The 20,317-nt window shown below is 36.2% G+C and overlaps 1 protein-coding gene across 1 annotated transcript in view; it reads right to left on the bottom strand.

Moving 5' to 3' along the window:
- RGS18 (regulator of G protein signaling 18) overlaps positions 1 to 2,726 on the bottom strand; it is a 39,933-nt gene extending 37,207 nt beyond the window's left edge. Inside the window, exon 1 of the mRNA XM_002809685.5 lies at positions 2,439 to 2,726. Within this exon, the coding sequence (XP_002809731.2) occupies positions 2,439 to 2,452 (14 nt within the window). The 5' untranslated portion in view covers positions 2,453 to 2,726. The remainder of the gene's footprint in view (positions 1 to 2,438) is intronic.
- Between the last annotated feature and the right edge of the window lie 17,591 nt (positions 2,727 to 20,317).

Below are 20,317 nucleotides of genomic sequence, written 5' to 3' on the forward strand. Positions count from 1 at the left end.
GGTTTCACGATGTTGGCCAGGCTCGTCTCGAAATCCTGACCTCAGGTGATCCACCTGCCTTGGCCTCCCAAATTGCTGGGATTACAGGCGTGAACCACCGCACCCGGCCCAAATAAAATTTTAAATATTTAATGTCTGCAAGAGAGTCATGATTTTGTCTGTAAAGATATACTTTGACAAAATAACCCATTCCTTCTACATTGCTCTACCTTCTTGTCTATTGGATACAGTGATTACTCTTTAAATATTAAGCTTAGGCATTGCATTATTTCTTTTTTCATATTTATTTATTTATTTATTATTTATTTTTTATTATACTTTAAGTTCTAGGGTACATGTGCACAACATGCAGGTTTGTTACATATGTATACATGTGCCATGTTGGTGTGCTGCACCCATTAACTCGTCATTTACATTAGGTATATCTCCTAATGCTATCCCTCCCCCTTCTCCCCACCCCACGACAGGCTCCGGTGTGTGATGTTCCCCTTCCTGTGTCCAAGTGTTTTCGTTGTTCAATTCCCACCTATGAGTGAGAACATGTGGTGTTAGGTTTTCTGTCCTTGCGATAGTTTGCTCAGAATGATGGTTTCCAGCTTCATCCATGTGCCTACAAAGGACATGAACTCATCCTTTTTTTCTCAAGGATCTAGAACCAGAAATACCATTTGACCCAACCATCCCATTACTGGGTATGTACCCGAAGGATTATAAATCATGCTGCTATAAAGATACATGCATTATTGGGGCACTATTCACAATAGCAAAGACGTGGAACCAACCCAAATGTCCATCAATGATAGACTGGATTAAGAAAATGTGGCACATATACATCACGGAATACTATGCTGCATTATTTCTTTTCAAAGCTGTCTATGATTTAGCTAGGCAAAACTGACCACCCCATCCACTGGGCCTCATTTTATCCAATGTAATTTTATCATAACAATTGCCGGATTCTGTTGCAATCATTTTATCACCTATATTCTTTCCTACTTGATTCTAACCTCTGGCTATAAGAAATTTTTTCATATTTGTTTTTGTAAATGGAGTACATAGCACTCTGCAACACAGGAAGATTTTAGTACACATTGTAATACAAAAAAATGTTGAAAACCACACAAATGTTTGCTATAAAAATTATTATAAGACTAGCACCCTTGTAATTATTACCCAGGTTAAAAAAAAAAAAAAAGTACTTTGCCAGCCACCCAGAAGACATGTGTCCCACTACAATGACAAATCCTCCATCTCTCCATGGGTAACTATTATCCTGAATTTTATAATGATCACTTCATTATTATAGATTGTAACCCAGATATATATCCTTTGATATATTTCTCCTTTCCTTTTTTTTAACTTGATGTGACTTTTAAGTCTCTCTTTTTTTTTTTTTTTTTTTTTTTTTTTGAGATGGAGTCTCGCTCTGTTGCCCAGGCTGGAGTGCAGCTGCACAATCTGGCTCACTGCCAGCTCCGCCTCCTGGGTTCATGCCTTTCTCCCGCCTCAGCCTCTCGAGTAGCTGGGACTACAGGTGCCCGCCAACACGCCAGACTATTTTTTTTGTATTTTTAGTAGAGACGGGGTTTCACCATGTTAGCCAGATGGTCTTGATCTCCTGACTTCGTCATCCATCCGCCTCGGCCTCCCAAAGTGCTGGGATTACAGGCGTGAGCCACCGCGCCCGGACTTAAGTCTCTTTTAATAGCGCCCTATCAATTTTTTTCTTTTTTCTTTTTTTTTTTTTTGACAGTCTCACTCTTGTTGCCCAGGCTGGAGTGCAATGGTACAGGGTCTTGGCTCAATGCAACTTCCACCTCCTGGGTTGAAGGGAGTCTCTTGTCTCAGCCTCCTGAATATCTGGGATTATAGGTGCATGCCACCACCCCCGGCTAACTTTTGTATTTTTAGTGGAGATAGGGTTTCACCATGTTGATCACGCTGGTCTTGAACTCCTGACCTCAGGTGATCCACCCGCCTCAGCCTCCCAAAGTGCTGGGATTACAGGTGTGAGGCACTGCGTCCGGCCCAATTTCTTTCTTTTTCTTACAAATTAACTGTTGATGAACAAGGCTGTAGTTTCCTGTACAGTCTGGATCTTGGTGATTGCACATTAATGGTGCAGTTCAACATATTTCTCTGAGTGACTCGTCTGAATGATACTTGCAAGTAATAGCCTATTGGTATGGTGAATATTTCAGGAATTAAAGGACTAACTATTTGTGGTCATTGCAATTGACTATATGTACATACATTGTAGTTGTATGATAATTTATTTCCTACCACATGCAATGACTTGCCAAAATGAGAATTTAAAGCATATGTAATACCCAAAACTATTCTTACTTCCTTTTTACATTACAACATATTTTAATTATTTATGTAGTTGTCAAATTTGATACTTCATTGAATATATCCAAAAAGATTGAAAAACTTACCTTTGTAAATTCATAGAATTATGTAATCACCTGATGGGTTCTTCTTGCCCACTGCACAGATAAAGCTGATTCAATGGGACAGTGGTATTCCAGTAGAAATAAAGTTTAACAACTGCAGGGCTAGCCAAGAAGAAGAATGGGAGTTTATTACTCAACTCAGCCTCCTGGAAAATTCAGAGGCTAGGGTTTTTCAAGGATAGTTTGGCAGGCAGGAGCCTAGGTAGTGGAGAATGCTCGTTTGTTGCACCAGGGATGAAATCCTAGGGAGTCAAAGCTGTCTTTTTTTTCACTGAGTCACTTCCTGGGTGGGGTCACAAGACCAGTGAAGGAAGTTTCTTAGTATGAATTACTACTCCAGGTGGTGCTACATGGTCCAACAGAACACAGGGTCTGAAAAATACCTAAAACACAAATCTTAAGTTTTACAATAGTGATGTTATCTATAGGAGCAATAGGGGAGATTTCCAATCTTGTGACCTCTGGCTTCATGATTCCAGAACCATAATTTTAACCTTGTGGCAAATTGGGTTAATTTTACAAAGGTGGTTTCAGTTCCTGAGTAAGGAGTGGGTTAGTTTTGGAAAGGGGCTGTTATCATCTTGGTTTTAAACTATAAACTAAATTCCTCCCAAAGTAAGCTTGGCCTATGCCCAGGAATAAACAAGGGCAGCTTGGAGGTCAGAAGCAAGATGGAGTTATGTCAGATTTCTTTCACATTCATAATTTTCAGAAAGGCAGTTTTAATCACAGCTGTGGATGAACGTCATCCCACAATTGAGAGAGTTAAGAATGAGAAAAATTAAATGACTTGCTCACTGTCAGCATATTATTAGCATGGTTGAAACTGGAATATTTTCATAACTCCAATCCTTTCCTAAGCTTATCTGCAAGCGGCTTAAAACTTTTGGCTGAGAAAATGTTTTAGTGGTTTCCCATGTTCAGCATCTCTCCTTTTGCTTGTGACTTTGCTAGACCTTTATGAGGTTCCTTTTCCTCTGCCATTGAAGTTTTAATCTGCACCTGGATAAAAGATATGAATGGCCAACCTTTCTCTCGGTTTCTGACAAATCTCCCACTCTCTATGCCCTACTATCACACAGTTTCATGGTGTCCCTCCTTACGTGCAGTCCTGTGAAGGATTTCTTTTCTGATACGCAACTGTTAATTTTGTTAGAACACAAGTAATATATCTATATTTTTAAACCCAAGTAATATGTATTTTTAAAGCCAATCAGAAGTTTATCTTATTTTTATTAAGTTTTCATCTTAGTCTGTTTGGGCTTATATAACAAGATACCAAAACTGGGTGATTTATAAACCACACACATTTGTATCTCACAGTTCGGGAGGCTTTGAATTTCAGGATCAAGGTGGCAGCAGATTCAGTGTCTGGTGAAGGCCCACTTCCTAGATAGCTGTCTTTTCATGTGTTTTCACATGGCAGAAGGGATGAGGGAGCTCCCGGGGTTCCCTCTTATTAGAGCACTAATCCCATTCGTGAGGGTTCCGCCCTCATAACCTAATCACTTATCAAAGGACCTACTTTCAAGCACCATCACATTGAGGATCAGGTTTCAGTATATGAATCTGGGGGAGCATAAACATTCAGTCTATAGTAGCTTTTTTTATTTTGTAAAAACTATGCATTTACTGAAATGTTATAAAGAGAGTATGGAGTTCCCATATGCTCTAGCCAGTTACCACCATTATTATCTTCTTAAATAATCATGGTACATTTGTCAAAACTAAGAAACCAATATCAGTGTCTGGCTATTAATTAAACTGTATGCTATTCAGATTTCACTAGCTTTTCTGTTAATGTCATCTTTCTGTTCCAGGATCCAATCCAGAATTCCACATGCATTTAGTAGTCATGTCCCATTAGTTTCCTCTATCCGTAATAGTATCTTAGTATTTTTTCATTTTTCATAACCTTGGCAATTTTGAGGAATTTGGGTCAAGTGCTTTCTAGAATATCTCTCAGTTTGGATTTGTCTGATGTCTTTATCATGACTAGATCGATGTTATGGGTTCTGGGGAAGAATACTACAGAAGTGAAGTACCCATTGGACAATATAAAGGCGTACATACCATCAGCCTGACTTATCATTGGTGAAGTTGGCCTGAATCACCTGGCTGCAATTGTGTTTGACAGGTTTCTCTCCTGGGAAGTTACTTTTCTGACCCTTACATACTATATTCATGGGAAGCAAGTCACCAAGTTCAGCCCACACTCAAAGGGGAAGAGGGCAGAATTAAGGTTCACCTTTGAAGGGGAGAGTATCTACACATATTATTTCTAATTTTTATAAGGTAGAATTATCTTTTTTCCTCTATTTGTTCAATACTTTATCAGTAGAGACTCATATATACTTATATTTTGAGTTATAATCCAGTACCACATTATTTATTTTGGTGTTCCAGCCTTGGACATTGGTAATTCATTCAGATTGGCTCTTTGTTGCAGCAACTATTAAAGCATGAAAAGTAAAAAATTATTAGATAGCAACAGGTCCTACAAAGAAAATTTTAACTTACTGTGATGTATTTTGCTTATTTAAAAAAAAATAACTTGAGAAAAAAGTAATACATTTTTTTTTTTTGAGGTAGCGTCTCACTCTGTTGCCCAGGCTGGAGTTCAGTGGCACCATCTGTGTTCATTGTAACCTCCCCCTCCCAGGTTCAAAAGATCCTCACACCTCAGCCTCCCAAGTAGCCGGGACCTTAGGCACATCCTAACACACCCAGATAATTTTTGTAGTTTTATTTTTTTATTTTTGCTTTTTTTTTTTTTTTTTAGAGAGGGGATTTTTCTGTATTGCCTAGGCTGGTCTCAAACTCCTGGGCTCAAGTACTCAGCCTGCCTTGGCCTCCCAATGTGCTGGAATCACAGGCGTGAGCCACCATGCCCTGTCTACAATAAAATTTTCACTGCGTTTTGAAAGTAGATAGAATAGTATATTGAGTCTCCATACAAATAACTCCTGCTTTTAAAATTAGCAATGTTTTATTATACATTTTATACTTTTTTTGATGAAATATTTCAAATAAAAATCCAGACATTAATATTTATCTTTTAAAACTTTAGGTGAGCACAGTGGCTCACACCTGTAACCCAGCATTTTGGGAGGCCAAGGCGGGTGGATCACGAGGTCAGGAGATCAAAACCATCCTGGCCAACATGGTGAAACCCTGTCTCTACTAAAATACAAAAAATTAGCCAGACGCGGTGGCGCATGCCTGTAGTCTCAGCTCCTCAGGAGGCTGAGGCAGGGGAATCACTTGACCCCAGGAGGCAGAGGTTGAAGTGAAAAAAAAAAAAAAAAAGAAAGGAAAAGGTTGCAAGAAAAAAATAACACAAAGAACAACTTTAATATGTATTTGTGAAAGATATTTTCTACAATGCCATTATTATACCAAAAAATTTAATATTCTGATACCCAGTCCATATTCAAATTTCTTTGATTACTCAAAAATGTCTTCATATAGTTTGACACAGAATCTTAAAATATGTCCAAACACTGCCATTGTTATGCTTCTTAAATCATTTCTAAATAGAACATACTTTGTCCCCTCACTCCCCCTTGTTTTTCATGGCATTAATCAGTTGAAATAACTGGGTGACATACAGATTTGTATCCATTGCCTGTGTTCATATAAATGAAAGTTAGAACTAAAGGCTTAATTGCATTGTTTACCCCTTTTTAGGTAAGAATGTTTCACAGATGGTGATGTTCACCTAATAATGTATCACATCAAGAAGAACATAATGACTGGAGATCCTAAGATAGTTAATTGATTGCAGGAGGCGATAGCAGGGCTCCTTCATTGTAACATTATGATTGTTTCCTCACTGGTCAGCATGTAATACTTTGGTGGTATATGAATATTATTATCATTTACCAAATATATTGATGATCATTGCCCAAATCTATTATTTAGATAGCAATCACAAAATCATCTTTTCTAATTCTGTATCTTCCATTTGATTTACATGGATTTTTTAAAATAACTTTTCCAAGCTGGGAGTGGTGGCTTATACCTATAGTCTCAGCTACTCAGGAGGCTGAGGTGGGAGGATTCCTTGACATTAGGAGTTCGAGGTCAGTCTGGGAAACATAGTAAGACTCCATCTCAAAAGAATAAAATAAAATAAAAAGAATAACTTCCTCATTAACCAGGACTTTTTGTTTATTCTGACATACAGTTCGTATGAAGGACCAAATAATTTTTCTCCTATAATTATTAATTTTCATGGTATTGAGTTGTTTCTCTAATACTCGTGGTATTTTGTCTCTGTTTGTTTTTATTTGCTCTCTTGCTTTTTGACTATCATTATGACTTCCTGGGTTTTTATATAGTCAATGTGTTAGGTATCAATTTCAGTTATTTCTCTTCTTAATACTCAAATCGCCTTATCCTGGCCCAGGTGAGCAACTTCAAGGTGGCTCCTGGGTCATTAAGGAACTAACCCATTAGCTTTTTTTATTGTTTCATTTATTTCTGGCACACCCAGATATTCAAGCTCATCTGTACGTTTCTTGCCCCAGTCCTAAAATCAGTCATATTTCCAAAGAGCTCTAATCCATTTAACTTGGAAATAATATTTACAATCCAAAATGAGGGCACAATGGGTGTTCTTTGCTGTAGAGTTGTCATTGCTTCTAGAATAAAATATGTATTTTGAAAAGAAGTAAAAAGTTCACACTTTGATTTTATGACTTTACATGGGAAGTTATTTCCTAAAACCCTTATTATTTCATATATCCTACAATGCACATAAAATGGTTTAGCATTATCTGTAACAATGTTACCACTAAAATAAGGCTACTGAGTAACATTTAAATTTTCTTTGTTTTTCCTTCTGTTCTTACAATATATTCCACCAAGGATATGTATTCAAAATATGTGGTTCTGATTTTTTCCCGATATTGTTATGTGACTTGGTATTACTCAAAATATATAACAATATCAGGGAAATATTACTTCTATCCATGTCATCCTTCTCTTTTCATTCTTTTCATACATACATACTATGAATATATATGTATATATATATCTTCTTTATACAGATATATATGTATCACTTCATACAGATATAGATATATGTTTCTTCTATATCTATAAATAAATATATATATAAAACTCTTTGGTTTACAAAAATAAACCAAAGAATAATAAGTATATGTATTTTTTTAGTGTTTTTTTATAAATATAAACACACCCACACATATTTAAAGTTTCCTACCTTACGATACAAATGCAACATACTATCTGTATTTCTCATCTTACCATTCAAAAGTTTCCATACACAAACTGTTCTGTAAACATTTTTATTTACCTTTCTACTTTTACTCAACAAATATATGCAGGAGATCATTGCATATCGGAAAATAGGAATCTCCATTATTTCTTTTTCTACTAACTTATATGAGTATTTTGTAGTCTAAGGTTATGTGGGTTGCTTTGAATCACTTGCCAATACAAATAGGCTGTAGTCAACAGCCCTGTGCTATGTCATTTAATTTTTGTGCCTGTGTATTTTGGGGACAGATGTAAGTTTGATGAATTTAATGCTAAATAATAAATGCTGTGCTGAAAATCTCCCTCTCTAAAGGTATTCTATTTTATGTTCTCACCAATAATGAAGGAGAGTGTTTGTTACCCCAGGGCTTCACCAACAAATTGCGATATCAAGCTTTTGGATTTTTACCATGTGATAACTATGAAGTGGTTCTTCATCACTTTGTTTTGTTTTGTTTTAGTGTTTTACACTTGATTTTTGTTTAAAAAATAACCTTTTATTTGGAAATGATTATACATATAAAGAAAGATTGAAAACATAATAAAGTGAATTTTTATATACCTTTCACCTAGCTATCTGTAAAGTTTATATGTCAAATAATCATGGCACAATTATCAATACAAGGAAATTAACATTGGTGGAATACTATTCACTAAATTATAGGCTCTATTCAGATTTCACCAGTATTTCCAAGAATTCATGTCCTGTAATGTCTCTAACTGTGTATTTAATTTCACCGTCTCTTATAACCGAGGGTGACTATAGTTTCACATATTTAAAGTCCATTGTATTTTATTTCTGTGAACTCTGTTGCATAGCTTTTGCCCATTTGTCCCTCAGGTTTTGATCTCTCTCCTTTGATTTGTAAAAACTCTCTAAATGCTGGAGATGTTAGCACTTTTTATATGTTCTGTGTTCTATTTGTCTCACAGTTTGTCTTTTGGCTTTTGCTGATGGTTTTCTGGTGTATGTTTTAATAAAATTCTCTTTTTAATATAGTCAGATTTATCAAGTGTTTGAGTTTATTACTTTTGGATTTTGAGTTATATTTAGGGAGATTTCTATCTTCCATGAGGTCTGAATGAAATATGCCCAAGGGTCCTGTTAGCACTTGTATAGTTTCATTTTTAATATTTAAATCTTTGGAGCATTTGGAATTTATTACCTTCTAAATACAAGGTAAGAATCTAGATTAATCTTTTTTTTAATGGTTATTCATGTGTCACACCATAATTAATTTCAAAATTCCATCTTTCCCCACTGATTTGAATTCAACTTTCTTTTCTTAGATATCAAATTTCTCTACATATTTAAATCTATTATCTTATTGGTCTATAAAAATGCAGGAATGGTATGTTTTAAGTGGTGGAGACTATAATATGTTACATACTTAAAAAACTCAGTCTTCTTCCTTTTGTGTCACGATTTTCATGGCTATACTTTTTTATTTTTTGTTATTGTTTAAGTCATTGTCTGGTACTGGACTCTGTGGTAGGAGCATGGCAAAGACATTGTATCTTTACTTAGATTTTATTTATGTTGTGTCTTATTTTATTTAATATTATCGTATTTAAAATTGTTCTGTGTGTATTTCAAGTGTGTTTTAAAGTTTTGACTCAGATGAACTTTACATATTTTTGTTATTTTGTTACCCTTTCAAAGAGGGAAAAATCATCTCTAAATGGGAATGCTGGAAATTGTATTACTGTAGTAATGCATGTATAAATATGGTACTAAAAAATGACTTGTGACTTCCAGTTTCAGCCCCAACAAATAAAATGCTTAGAAGTCATCATTTCCATTTTTACAGCAACAGTAAAATAACTGAACCATGATGTCTTGGACTCATCAGAGAAATGAGGTCACAGGGCAAACCACCACCTGAAAATCTGGAGAGACAAGTGCATCTAGAGAGAGATAGAAACTGGAATCTTCTTACCTGGAACAAAAGCTGCTGGAACTATGAACTGATAGGAATACTTAAGTGGTAATTTTGATGAACTGCTGGAGGTCAAGTGAAGACTAGTGTGAGGATGAGAACCTCCTTGGGGCTACAGTCTTAGGGAGCCCCCATATTTCTGTGGGCTTTCATTCCAGGAATGCCACCAGATTTTTATGACGAAGGTCCAAGAAATATCCCTTCTTGGCTCTGGCTAGGGAAGGAGAAGACTAACCACTATGAACACGATCATAGCCTTCTCCACAACGAATTTTTATTTTCCAAAGAAAAGGATTTTGCCAGTGCTCAATTCTGAAACTCTCTCAGCTGAAGGAAGATAACTTCCTTCTGCCTTCCTGTCTTAAGTGGTGGAAAAACATAAACATCAGGAATCAAAGCTTCACAGAAATAGATTGAGAATGGTGTAGCCAGAGAAAGGAGTAAGGGGCTGAAGATAAAAACAAAACAAAACAAAAACAAATGAGCAAACAAAACCTCTACCACTGAAGAAACACTTGTTTTTATTTTATTTTTTGAGATAAGGTCTCACCCTGTCACCCAGGCTGGAGTGCAGTGGCACGATCATGGCTCAGTGCAGCCTAGATCTCTTGGGCTCAAGCTATCCACCCTCTTCATTCTCCCATGTAGCTGGGACCATGGATGCACACTACCACTCCTGGATAATTGTTTGATTTTTTATTTATTTATTTTTTATTTTTTTTAGAGAGGGAAGGTCTCACCATGTTGCCCCATCTCATATCAAACTCCTGGGCTCCAGCAATCCTCCTGCCTCAGCCTCCCAAAGTGTTGGGATTATGGGCATGAGCCACAGTTCCCAGTCTGAGAAATACGTGTAACATTTGTGAAGGTCACAGCCCCAAGATCACCTAACTACCTCATCAACAGGGTATAAAATAATCATAAAAATCAATTATTCCTGAAAGAGCTGCAGGATCCAGACTTTTGAACAAGAGTACTTAGGGAAGCCCAAAGTCAAGTGAGGAGACAAAAACAAGGACAGTAGAATAACTTGATTTTAAAACTCTCTCATGTTGTCTCATCATGTGAGATGCCAGATATGACTTTCTCCTCTATAGAGTAAAAGCTCTTCATGGGCAGATACCGTATTGTATCATCTTGGCATCTTCTGTTCTAAGAAAGAATAGGCTGTCAGCATAGCTTTTAAAAGTGAGAATATGGGTAAATAAAACACTCATGATTTCATATTTTGAGAATTTATACACGAATGATAGAAAACCCAGAGACTTAAAATCCTGATTCTAGTATATTTATTATTGCATCCAAAATATCCATTTGTAAATGTTGATATTTCTTCCTGTACACATGGTTCACATTTACTATAGATGAGTGGGTAAATCAGAGGAGGCCAGTAATGACTAAGTGTGTACTGTAGCTGGCATCTCTGTTGGAAAGTTTTTCATAATTTTGTTATTTTTAATTTTACAAACATTTCACACAGAGTCTTGGAGTGTTTGATAATGAAATTCCCTCCCATCTCCACAGGCGCATGTTCATTCACACCACTCTTTTTTAAAGATAAAGATGGTTGCTGTTTTGGTGAGGTTTGTACATTTCCCTTCTGGTCTTGATTGAACTTACTGACATTTATCAGTAATTACCTATGACTCAAAGTTTCCTTCAGTGATGAGTTACTGATTATTCTTAGGAAGTGTCTGAAAGGGATGACTTTTGAGAAAAGTTTTAGTGAAAACCTTCTTTGGTTATAGCTTTTATTCTGTTCTTGGAACCTGGCAACTTTCATGCCTATTTTCCTTAAATGATAGTCAAAAAGATTTTGTTTATTTGCTTTAAAAAACACTAGAATATACACAGCTAAAAGGAGGTATATTTAAGTTACAGTGCTGATGCCAAAATTAAGGAAGGTAACTATCAATAATCAAAATATGTGTGTGTATGTGTGTGTGTGTGACAGAGAGAACCAGAGAGAGAGAGAGAGATTTTCTTCAGAAATGCTTTTGTTTAAAATATTGCTTCTAAGTGGATTATTAACGAACACAGGAGATCCTCAAATTCCACATGACTGAGATTTATCTTTGGACATAATAACACTAAAATTTTTATATTTTTATATATATACACACATATATACACAAATACATATATACACATATATATGTATTTGATATATATATACACAAATACATATATACACATATATATTTGATATATATATACACAAATACATATATACACATATATATGTATTTGATACATATACACACATATATATGTATTTGATACATATACACACATATATATGTATTTGATACATATACACACATATATATGTATTTGATACATATATACACATATATATGTATTTGATACATATATACACATATATATGTATTTGATACATATATACACACACACGTATGTGGTTTTTTTGTATTTTAAACCTGTTTCATAATTTTGTATTTAAATGTTTCATACGAAGTTCACAAAAACGATTTAAATACTAAAATTTGACATTTTTGTTTTCATTTAGTCCAAACAATGGAGAGAAATAGTATTTCAAGTGACATTAGTGCTCTGCTCACTGGAAAGTTAGATTTAGATTTTGTTCAAGCATAGTTCATCACACATTTTCATAATCTGGATAAAATAATTTTTGAGGCTGCTATGGTCTGAATGTCCTCCAAAATTCATCTGTTGAATTTTTTTTTTTTTTTTTTTGAGATAGGGTCTTGCTTTGTCACCCAGTCTGGAGTGCAGTGGCGTGATCTCACTCACTGTAACCTCCTCCTCTCCAGCTCAAGAGATCCTCACATCTCAGCCTCTCAAGCAGCTGGGACTACAGGCATGAACTACCACACCCAGCAAATTTTTTAATTTTTTGTTTGTACTTTTCAGTTCTAGAGTACATGTGCAGGTTTGTTACGTAGGTAACTGTGTGTCATTATTATATCACCCAGGTATTAAGCCTAGTACCCATTAGTTATTTTTCCTAACCTACTCCCTGCTCACACCCTCTACCCTCTGATAGGTCCCAGTGTGTGTTGTTACCTCTATGCATCCATGTTGTTCACATCACATAACTCTCACTTACAAGTGAGAACATGTAGTATTTAATGTTCCTGCGTTAGTTTGCTAAGGATAATGCCTCCAACTCCATCTACATCCTTGCAAAGGACATGATCTTGTTACTTTTTATGGCTGCATAGTATTCTATGGTGTATATGTATCACATTTTCTTTATCCAGTCTACCATTGATGGGCATTTAGGTTGATTCCATGTCTTTGCTATTGTGAATAGTGCTACAGTGAACATACACTTACATGTGTCTTTATAATAGAATGATTTATATTCTTTTGGGTATATACCCCAGTAATGGGATTGCTGAGTTGAATGGTATTTCTTTCTTTAGGTCTTTGAGGAATAGCCACACAGTCCTCCACAATGTTTGAACTAATTTACATCCCCACCAACTGTGTATAAGAGTTTCTTTTCCTCCACAACCTTGCCAACATGTTATTTTTTGACTTTTTGGAAATAGCCATTCTGACTGGTGTGAGATAGTATATTTTTGCATTTTTCATAGAGATGGGGTTTCTCCATGTTGTCTAGGCTGGTCTCAAACTCTTGAGCTCAAGAGATTCTCCTAATGTACTGAGATAGCAGGTGGGAGCCACCATTCTGGGCCCATGTGTTGAAACTTAATCCCCACTGTGGTGGTATTAGAGGTGTGCCCTTTTGAGAAGTGATTAGGTTATAAGAGCTCTGCCCTCATGAATGTCTCAATGCCTTATAGAATGGCTGGGGGAAACAGCTAAGGCACTTTTAGCCTTTCCATTCTTCCCACCATTTAAAGACACCTAGATGGTAGGCTATCTATGAGGAATAGACCTTCACCAGACACCAAAGTTGCCAATGCTTTGATCTTGGAATTCTCAGCCTTCAGAATTGTGAGAAGTCAATTTAAATTGTGTCTAAATTACCTAGTCTGTGGTATTTTGTTACAGCACACAGATAGACTAAGGCAACGCTCCTCTAATTCCTTTGTTCTTTTTCTTTGCCCATTGAGCAAACGCGCTTTCAAACAACCTCAGTTGCTGTGATACTGAAAAGGATACGCTCTTAGCAGAAGACTCAGGGAAGAAGTGCATCTTGTTTTGAACACATAAATTAGATTTCTGGTTTATCTCTTTTAAGTGTGGTTGTAGAAGTCAGTCTTCTAGGGCCTAATCAACTCAGAGGGTACTGTCAAAATTTGGTTCCTCACAAAATGTATATCAGACCTAGGAATGAAGTTACCCTGCCCCTGTAGGGGCTCTGTACAAGCTACTGGCTAACCTTCCTCTATGCTAGGGGTCCTCAGGTCCCTAGTCCCCGGGCCATGCACCACTACTGTGACTGTGGCCTGTTAGGAATCAGGCCACAGCAGGAGGTGAGCAGTAATCAGTGTTATCACCTGAGCTCCACCTCCTGTCAGATCATCTGTGACATCAGAGTCTCATACGAGCGCAAACCCTACTGTGAACTGCATATGCGAGGGATCTAGGCTGTGCACTCCTTATGAGAATCTAATGCCTGATGAGGTGGAACAGTTTCATCCAGAAACCAGCGCCCCTGCCGACATGGAAAAGATTGTTTTCCATGAAATTGATCCCTGATGCCAAAAAGGTTGGGGACCATTGCTCTTTGATGCTCTTTTCTGCTCTCTGCTCTCTTTTTAGAGAACAAAGGTTTCTTTTATATTTTTCCCCTCTTGATTAATCGTTAATCCATTAAGAGAGACAAATTTAAATGAAAATCAAATGACTAAGCCTTTTTCTACACTTGAATATATGGATCTTTTTAATAACAAAATTATAGTTACTCAGAGCTTCAACTGCCTTTCCCAGCATAATTTATACTTTTATTTGTAACTTTACTCATCCACCAAAGATTTCTTCTCTGTCAGAGAGTCCCAAAATCCTTCATAGATCACTCACACTTTCCTATAAGCCATGTGCTTTCATTAGTTCTGCCCACCTCTGTGCAGAATCAGGGCTGTAATGACCAAGTCAAAGGCCCAAGTGGTCCTGAAATGACCCTCAATTAATCCCACTTGGTAAAGTACTTTTGCTTTTCTACATCAACCTAATGCACAGTTGTACACTTCTGTCTCATTTTTACTGGCTTTTTTTTTTTTCCTGAAGAGAAGCAAGGCATCTGTGCTTATTATGTATATGATGGTCAGTTCCACTATAAAAGCCATTATGTTTAACAATTACGTGAGAAGGGGCTAATTTATGATTTCACTTGTATTCATTCCCTGTTCATGAAAATTTACATTTATCAAATGCATATAACTTAGCCCACTGTATTAGTTTCCTATTATAGAGAGGGCCAAGGTATATTATACAGTGTGCTAAGGTATATACTGTAACAAATTACCACAGATTTAGGTGTTTTTTTTTTTGTTTTTTTTTTTTTTTGAGGCAGAGCCACACTCTGTCACCCAGACTGGAGTGCACCATCTTGATTCACTGCAACTTCCACCACCCAGGTTCAAGCAATTCTCCTGGATCAGCCTCCCGAGTAGCTGGGACTACAGGTGTGCATCACCATGCTTGGCTAATTTTTTGTATTTTTAGTGGAGACGGGGTTTCACCATGTTGGCCAAGCTGGTCTCAAACTCCTGACCTCAAGTGACCCACCCACCTCAGCCTCCCAAAGTGCTGGGATTACAGGTGTGAGCCACTGCACCCGGCCAGATTTAGTTTCTTAAAGTAATACGAATTTATTCTCTTACAGTTCTGGTGGTAAAAGTATGAGATATGTCTCATTGGGCTGTAATCAAAGTCTTAGCAGGGCTTTTTTTTTGTTCCTGGATGTTCTAGGGAATAATCTATTTTTCTTTATTTTTTCTTTATTATTATGATTATTATTGAGACCAGGTATCACTCTGTAACCCAGCTGGAGTGCAGTGGTACAATCACGGCTCACTGTAACTTCAACCTCCCAGGCTCAAGTGATCCACCTGCCTCAGCCTCCTGAGTAGTTGGGACCACAGGTATAAGCCACCATGCTCGGCTGATTTTTTACTTTTTTTTTTGTATAGATGAGGTGTCACTCTATTGCCTAGGCTGGTCTCAAACTCCTGGGCTCAAGTGAGTCTTCTGCCTCAGCCTCCGAAAATTCTGGGATTACAGTGTGAGCCACCGTGCCTGGCCAAGAATGCATTTTCTTGCCTTTTCCAGCTTCTAGAGGCTGCTTGCATCCCTTGGCTCGTGGCTCCCTCCCAAGCCTACACTGGGAGTTTCCATTTTTCTCCCATGGCATCCTTTTAATACTGACTTTTCTGCCTCTATCTTCCATATTTACAGACACCTGTGACTACATTGATTCCACATGAATAAACCACTATACCCTCTCTTTTAAGGTCAACCAACTAGCAATCTTAATTTCATCCATTACCTTAATGCCCCTTTGCCTTGTAACTTAACATACACATAAATTTTGAAGATTGAGGCCTGGATGTGTTTGGAAGGTGATTCTTCTTATATCAATTTATAGCACAAAAAAAATCAAGAAAACAGTGTGGGGGTAACATTAAATCATGTTGATAATTGAGATTTTGGTTGAATGATAATGTGCCACATCCAAGGTAGAAGTGATTTAGAGTCTACATGCATTTTGTTTTTCAGACAGATTTCTGCTATGGTCTCTCTGACTGATGCTTACATTTTAGAATTCAGATCTCTAATAAAAATGGAATTGTGGAAAGAAGAAGAATTTTTTTTTTTTTTTTGTCTTCACAAGTCATTTATGTCCTTTACCTCCTCACTCCTGGTACAAAGTGGTTCTTTTAATATAGTGCTATATTAAAGTTATTCTCTGAGTCACAGATGAGTGATACATTCAGGAAAATATGACTAATTTGCCTGTTAGCAACAGTCTTTCAGAGCAGTTTTTCCCAACTATTTCAAACACAAATATGTTTTTATAGTATCAATATAATTTTACACCATGCTTGTTGTGGTACTTTCAGCATCTGTTGGTTGAGAAATACACCATGACAAAAACTACAGTGATTTTAGTAATGCTTTTAAGTAAGTATGTACACTATTTATCATGGCATATATGTGTTTCAGACAATGGAATATATAAGTGCATGATGTAATATTACATATTTATTTTACATCCATGAATTATATGCAAAAATATTCACCTTCACTTTGTAATCACTCTGCACTTCAAAAATCCATGCTATACCAGATTATAAACTCCTTCCTCAAAGTTAAAACCACTCAACTCTATCTCTCCAATCCTCATCAATGATTATGTTTTTGTTTGAAAATGCCATTGTCTTATTTTTGACATGTAAATAGAAGAAGCAAGATCCTAAACCTACATGGAAAAAGTGTTGAAACTTCTAAAGAAGTATGCAAGTAAATTGATTTTTCATTCTTATCTCTAGTAGTTGTCTTGCATAAAAAAGATATAATTTTAAACTAATATACAAAATTAAATAAGATATTCTCATTAAATTATACTTAATAGTTTAGCCCACAGCTCTCAGAACAAATCCTTAAAAACTGTTGAGGCAAATGCATATTCAAATTTTACACCTGATCGAAGCCTTCAAGAAACAGGCTGCCTACTTTTGATAAATCCAACTTCCATGAAAGTGGGATTATTTTGTAGGCATTTATAATAATATTAAACTCTCCACCAGAAACCTGAAACGTATTGTTTCATTGAGTTCTCTATACTGGAGAGATTGCTTTGATTTATGGGAACATAATTAGAAAGTAACTTTTAAAAATAATGCATTTGATGAGATTCATAAATTCATAATTATCAATGAACAAATACTCAGTGCATTTTCATAATCTTCTCATTTAATTTTTCTTTTTTTCTGCTTTTCGTTTTCTGCTAAAATTACTATTTACTAGAATATTTATTGGAAAAAATACAGAGTTAAAATTTTAAATAATCGTCATAATACAAATATTTCTTGTTTGCTTATTGAGATTTACTTAGAATAATGTAGAGAGTAAATAATGTAACTAAAATAATTGCATAAAAGAGATTGTTAAAAATTTAGGTTAGTAGAAAGTAAAGGTCAATGTTAAATTATATGGTTTGGCTAGTAAAATAAATCACTTCAACTTGTCCCATTCATTTTTCTTTTATATAATGTCTTTAGAAGTATTATCTTTCCATTGAGATTTGGCCTGAAGTTCCTAGATATGTAAATGGTTCCCAAGTTTACTTAGATGATGCATTTAAAGTTGTTTTTACTTAAATATATCTTGGAAGTAGACTGCAGGCTTTTTTGATCAGGTGACAGTGGTATTATTTTATTTTGAAATAACCATCTGGATTTAAGATTATTGTGGGCCTACTAATGCAGATATCATGTTAAAAATTTATAACTTTATAATAGTTAAAATTTCCTGAAATCTGATGGAGAAAGTGAATTATATAAGAGAAAGCTACTGGCATATTTCCATTGCTAGAGGCTAAAGGCACAGAACATTTACAGATTAAATAGTGCGTAAATTTTAGTTTATGTGCCTATTATAGCCACTGTCGACAGGAAACAGGATGCATGCAGCATGAAACATGGCTTGCAGTGCCGCTGGAGGCTTGTTCTCTGAAATTCACCGAGTATACTGCCATTAACAGCATGTGTACTAGCAGCCTCACATTTTGGGTTTATTTACAAAGCTAAACAATGTATTGAAAGTTGATTATCGATCATAAATATTTTCATAAACAATCATTGAATTTTTTTCTCAAGAGAGGATTAATCACTAAAAACCAGTAACAGGTAAACAGAGCATCTTATTTTTCAGACCGTCAAGTAAACTTTCTAAGTAAATTTCTGGTACACCAGGAAATCTACACTGGTTACTTAAAAGTCATATGATTTTTTAGGAATGCTGTGATAACAGTATTTTATTACCAGTGCTTTTATAAATATCACGTGATTTGAGAGTGAATTTTAGTTTCTTCCTTTGAAAAATATGTAGAGACACAGAACAGAGTTTAGCCCCGATTAAATACCAAAATGCTAAAAAATTGTGTGTTCTATGATTAGATGTTATTGTTTAATATTTAACTCGAGAGAAGCAATGACAGGTAGCTTTGAAGAGCATAGATTTGAGCCTCAGCCTGTCTTGGGCTCATCAATTGCTAGTTAAGTGAACTGCAGGTCAGTTAGCTTCACTAAGTTTCAGTTTCTTAATTTTTTTTTTTACATGGTGATACTAATAGTACTTACCTCAAAAAGTTTTCATGCAGATGGAATGAGTTAATACAGGTATAGCACTTAAAACACTGCCTGACATCTTATAACTGCTTTTTGAAAAAAAGTATTAACCCGTTTATTATTTTCAGTGTCTACTACATGATAGGTAATGTGCTACCCTGGAGTCCCAAAGCCAAAGCGTTCTGGCTCCTTTTCTCAAAGAACTTACAATGCAGTCTAAAAGAAATACCATTTGACCCAGCCATCCCATTACTGGGCATATACCCAAAGGATTATAAATCATGCTGCTGTAAAGACACACGCACATGTATGTTTATTGCGGCACTATTCACAATAGCCAAGGACTTGGAACCAACCCAAATGTCCATCATTAATCAGACTGGATTAAGAAAACGTGGCACATATACACCATGGAATACTATGCAGCCATAAAAAAGGATGAGTTGATGTCCTTTGCAGGGACATGGATGAAGCTGGAAACCATCATTCTCAGCAAACTATCGCAAGGACAAAAAACCAAACACCACATATTCTCACTCATAGGTGGGAATTGAACAATGAGAACACTTGGACACAGGGTGGGGAACATCACACACCAGGGCCTGTTGTCGGGTAGGGGGAGGGGGGAGGGATAACATTAGGAGATATACCTAATGTAAATGACGAGTTAATGGGTGCAGCACGCCAACATGGCACATGTATACATGTGTAACAAACCTGCACGTTGTGCACATGTACCCTAGAACTTAAAAGTATAATAAAAAAAAGAAAAATAAATAAAAGAATGCATCTTAATAGATCATCTCAATATAATGTGTTAAGGGTTCTAACACGAAATTTGTGCTGGTTGCCATGGGAGAAGCTTGGCTCTGTTTTGGGTATAAGAGAAAGCTTTCTGGAACATAATATCTGAGCTGCTTTTTTGAAGATAAGAAGTTATCTGAGTGAAGAAGCAGAGGAAGAGCATCTCAGTCAGAAAACAGCATGATAGAAGACACAGAGGCATGTAATAATCTGATGTATGCAAGGAACTTCAAGCAATTCCACATCAGAGAGATTAATCACAGGGACCTACACCTGGGTGTGACAGCACCCTCCTACCCCCACCCTGCCTCCTCCTCTGTTTGGTATAACTCAAATGCTTTCATATTGGACATGGATGCTCCAACTCAACAGGGTGTTTACTGCTCATTTAAGGTTAAGTAAACCCAGGAACGAAGAGTTAGGGACAGGTACTTTATGTGAGAGATGGTCCAGAAAACAAAAGTAAAAAAATGCTGGAAAAGAAACAGTAAGGAAGAAAAGGAAACAAGGTATGTGTTAATAAATGGGTGTCTATTTTGGGCATCAGGGGTGCAGGTCTGCTGGGGCCTTATGAGGAACCATG

The sequence above is a fragment of the Pongo abelii genome, chromosome 1 (genome assembly GCF_028885655.2).
Source record: "Pongo abelii isolate AG06213 chromosome 1, NHGRI_mPonAbe1-v2.0_pri, whole genome shotgun sequence".
Classification (NCBI taxonomy): Eukaryota; Metazoa; Chordata; class Mammalia; order Primates; family Hominidae; genus Pongo; species Pongo abelii.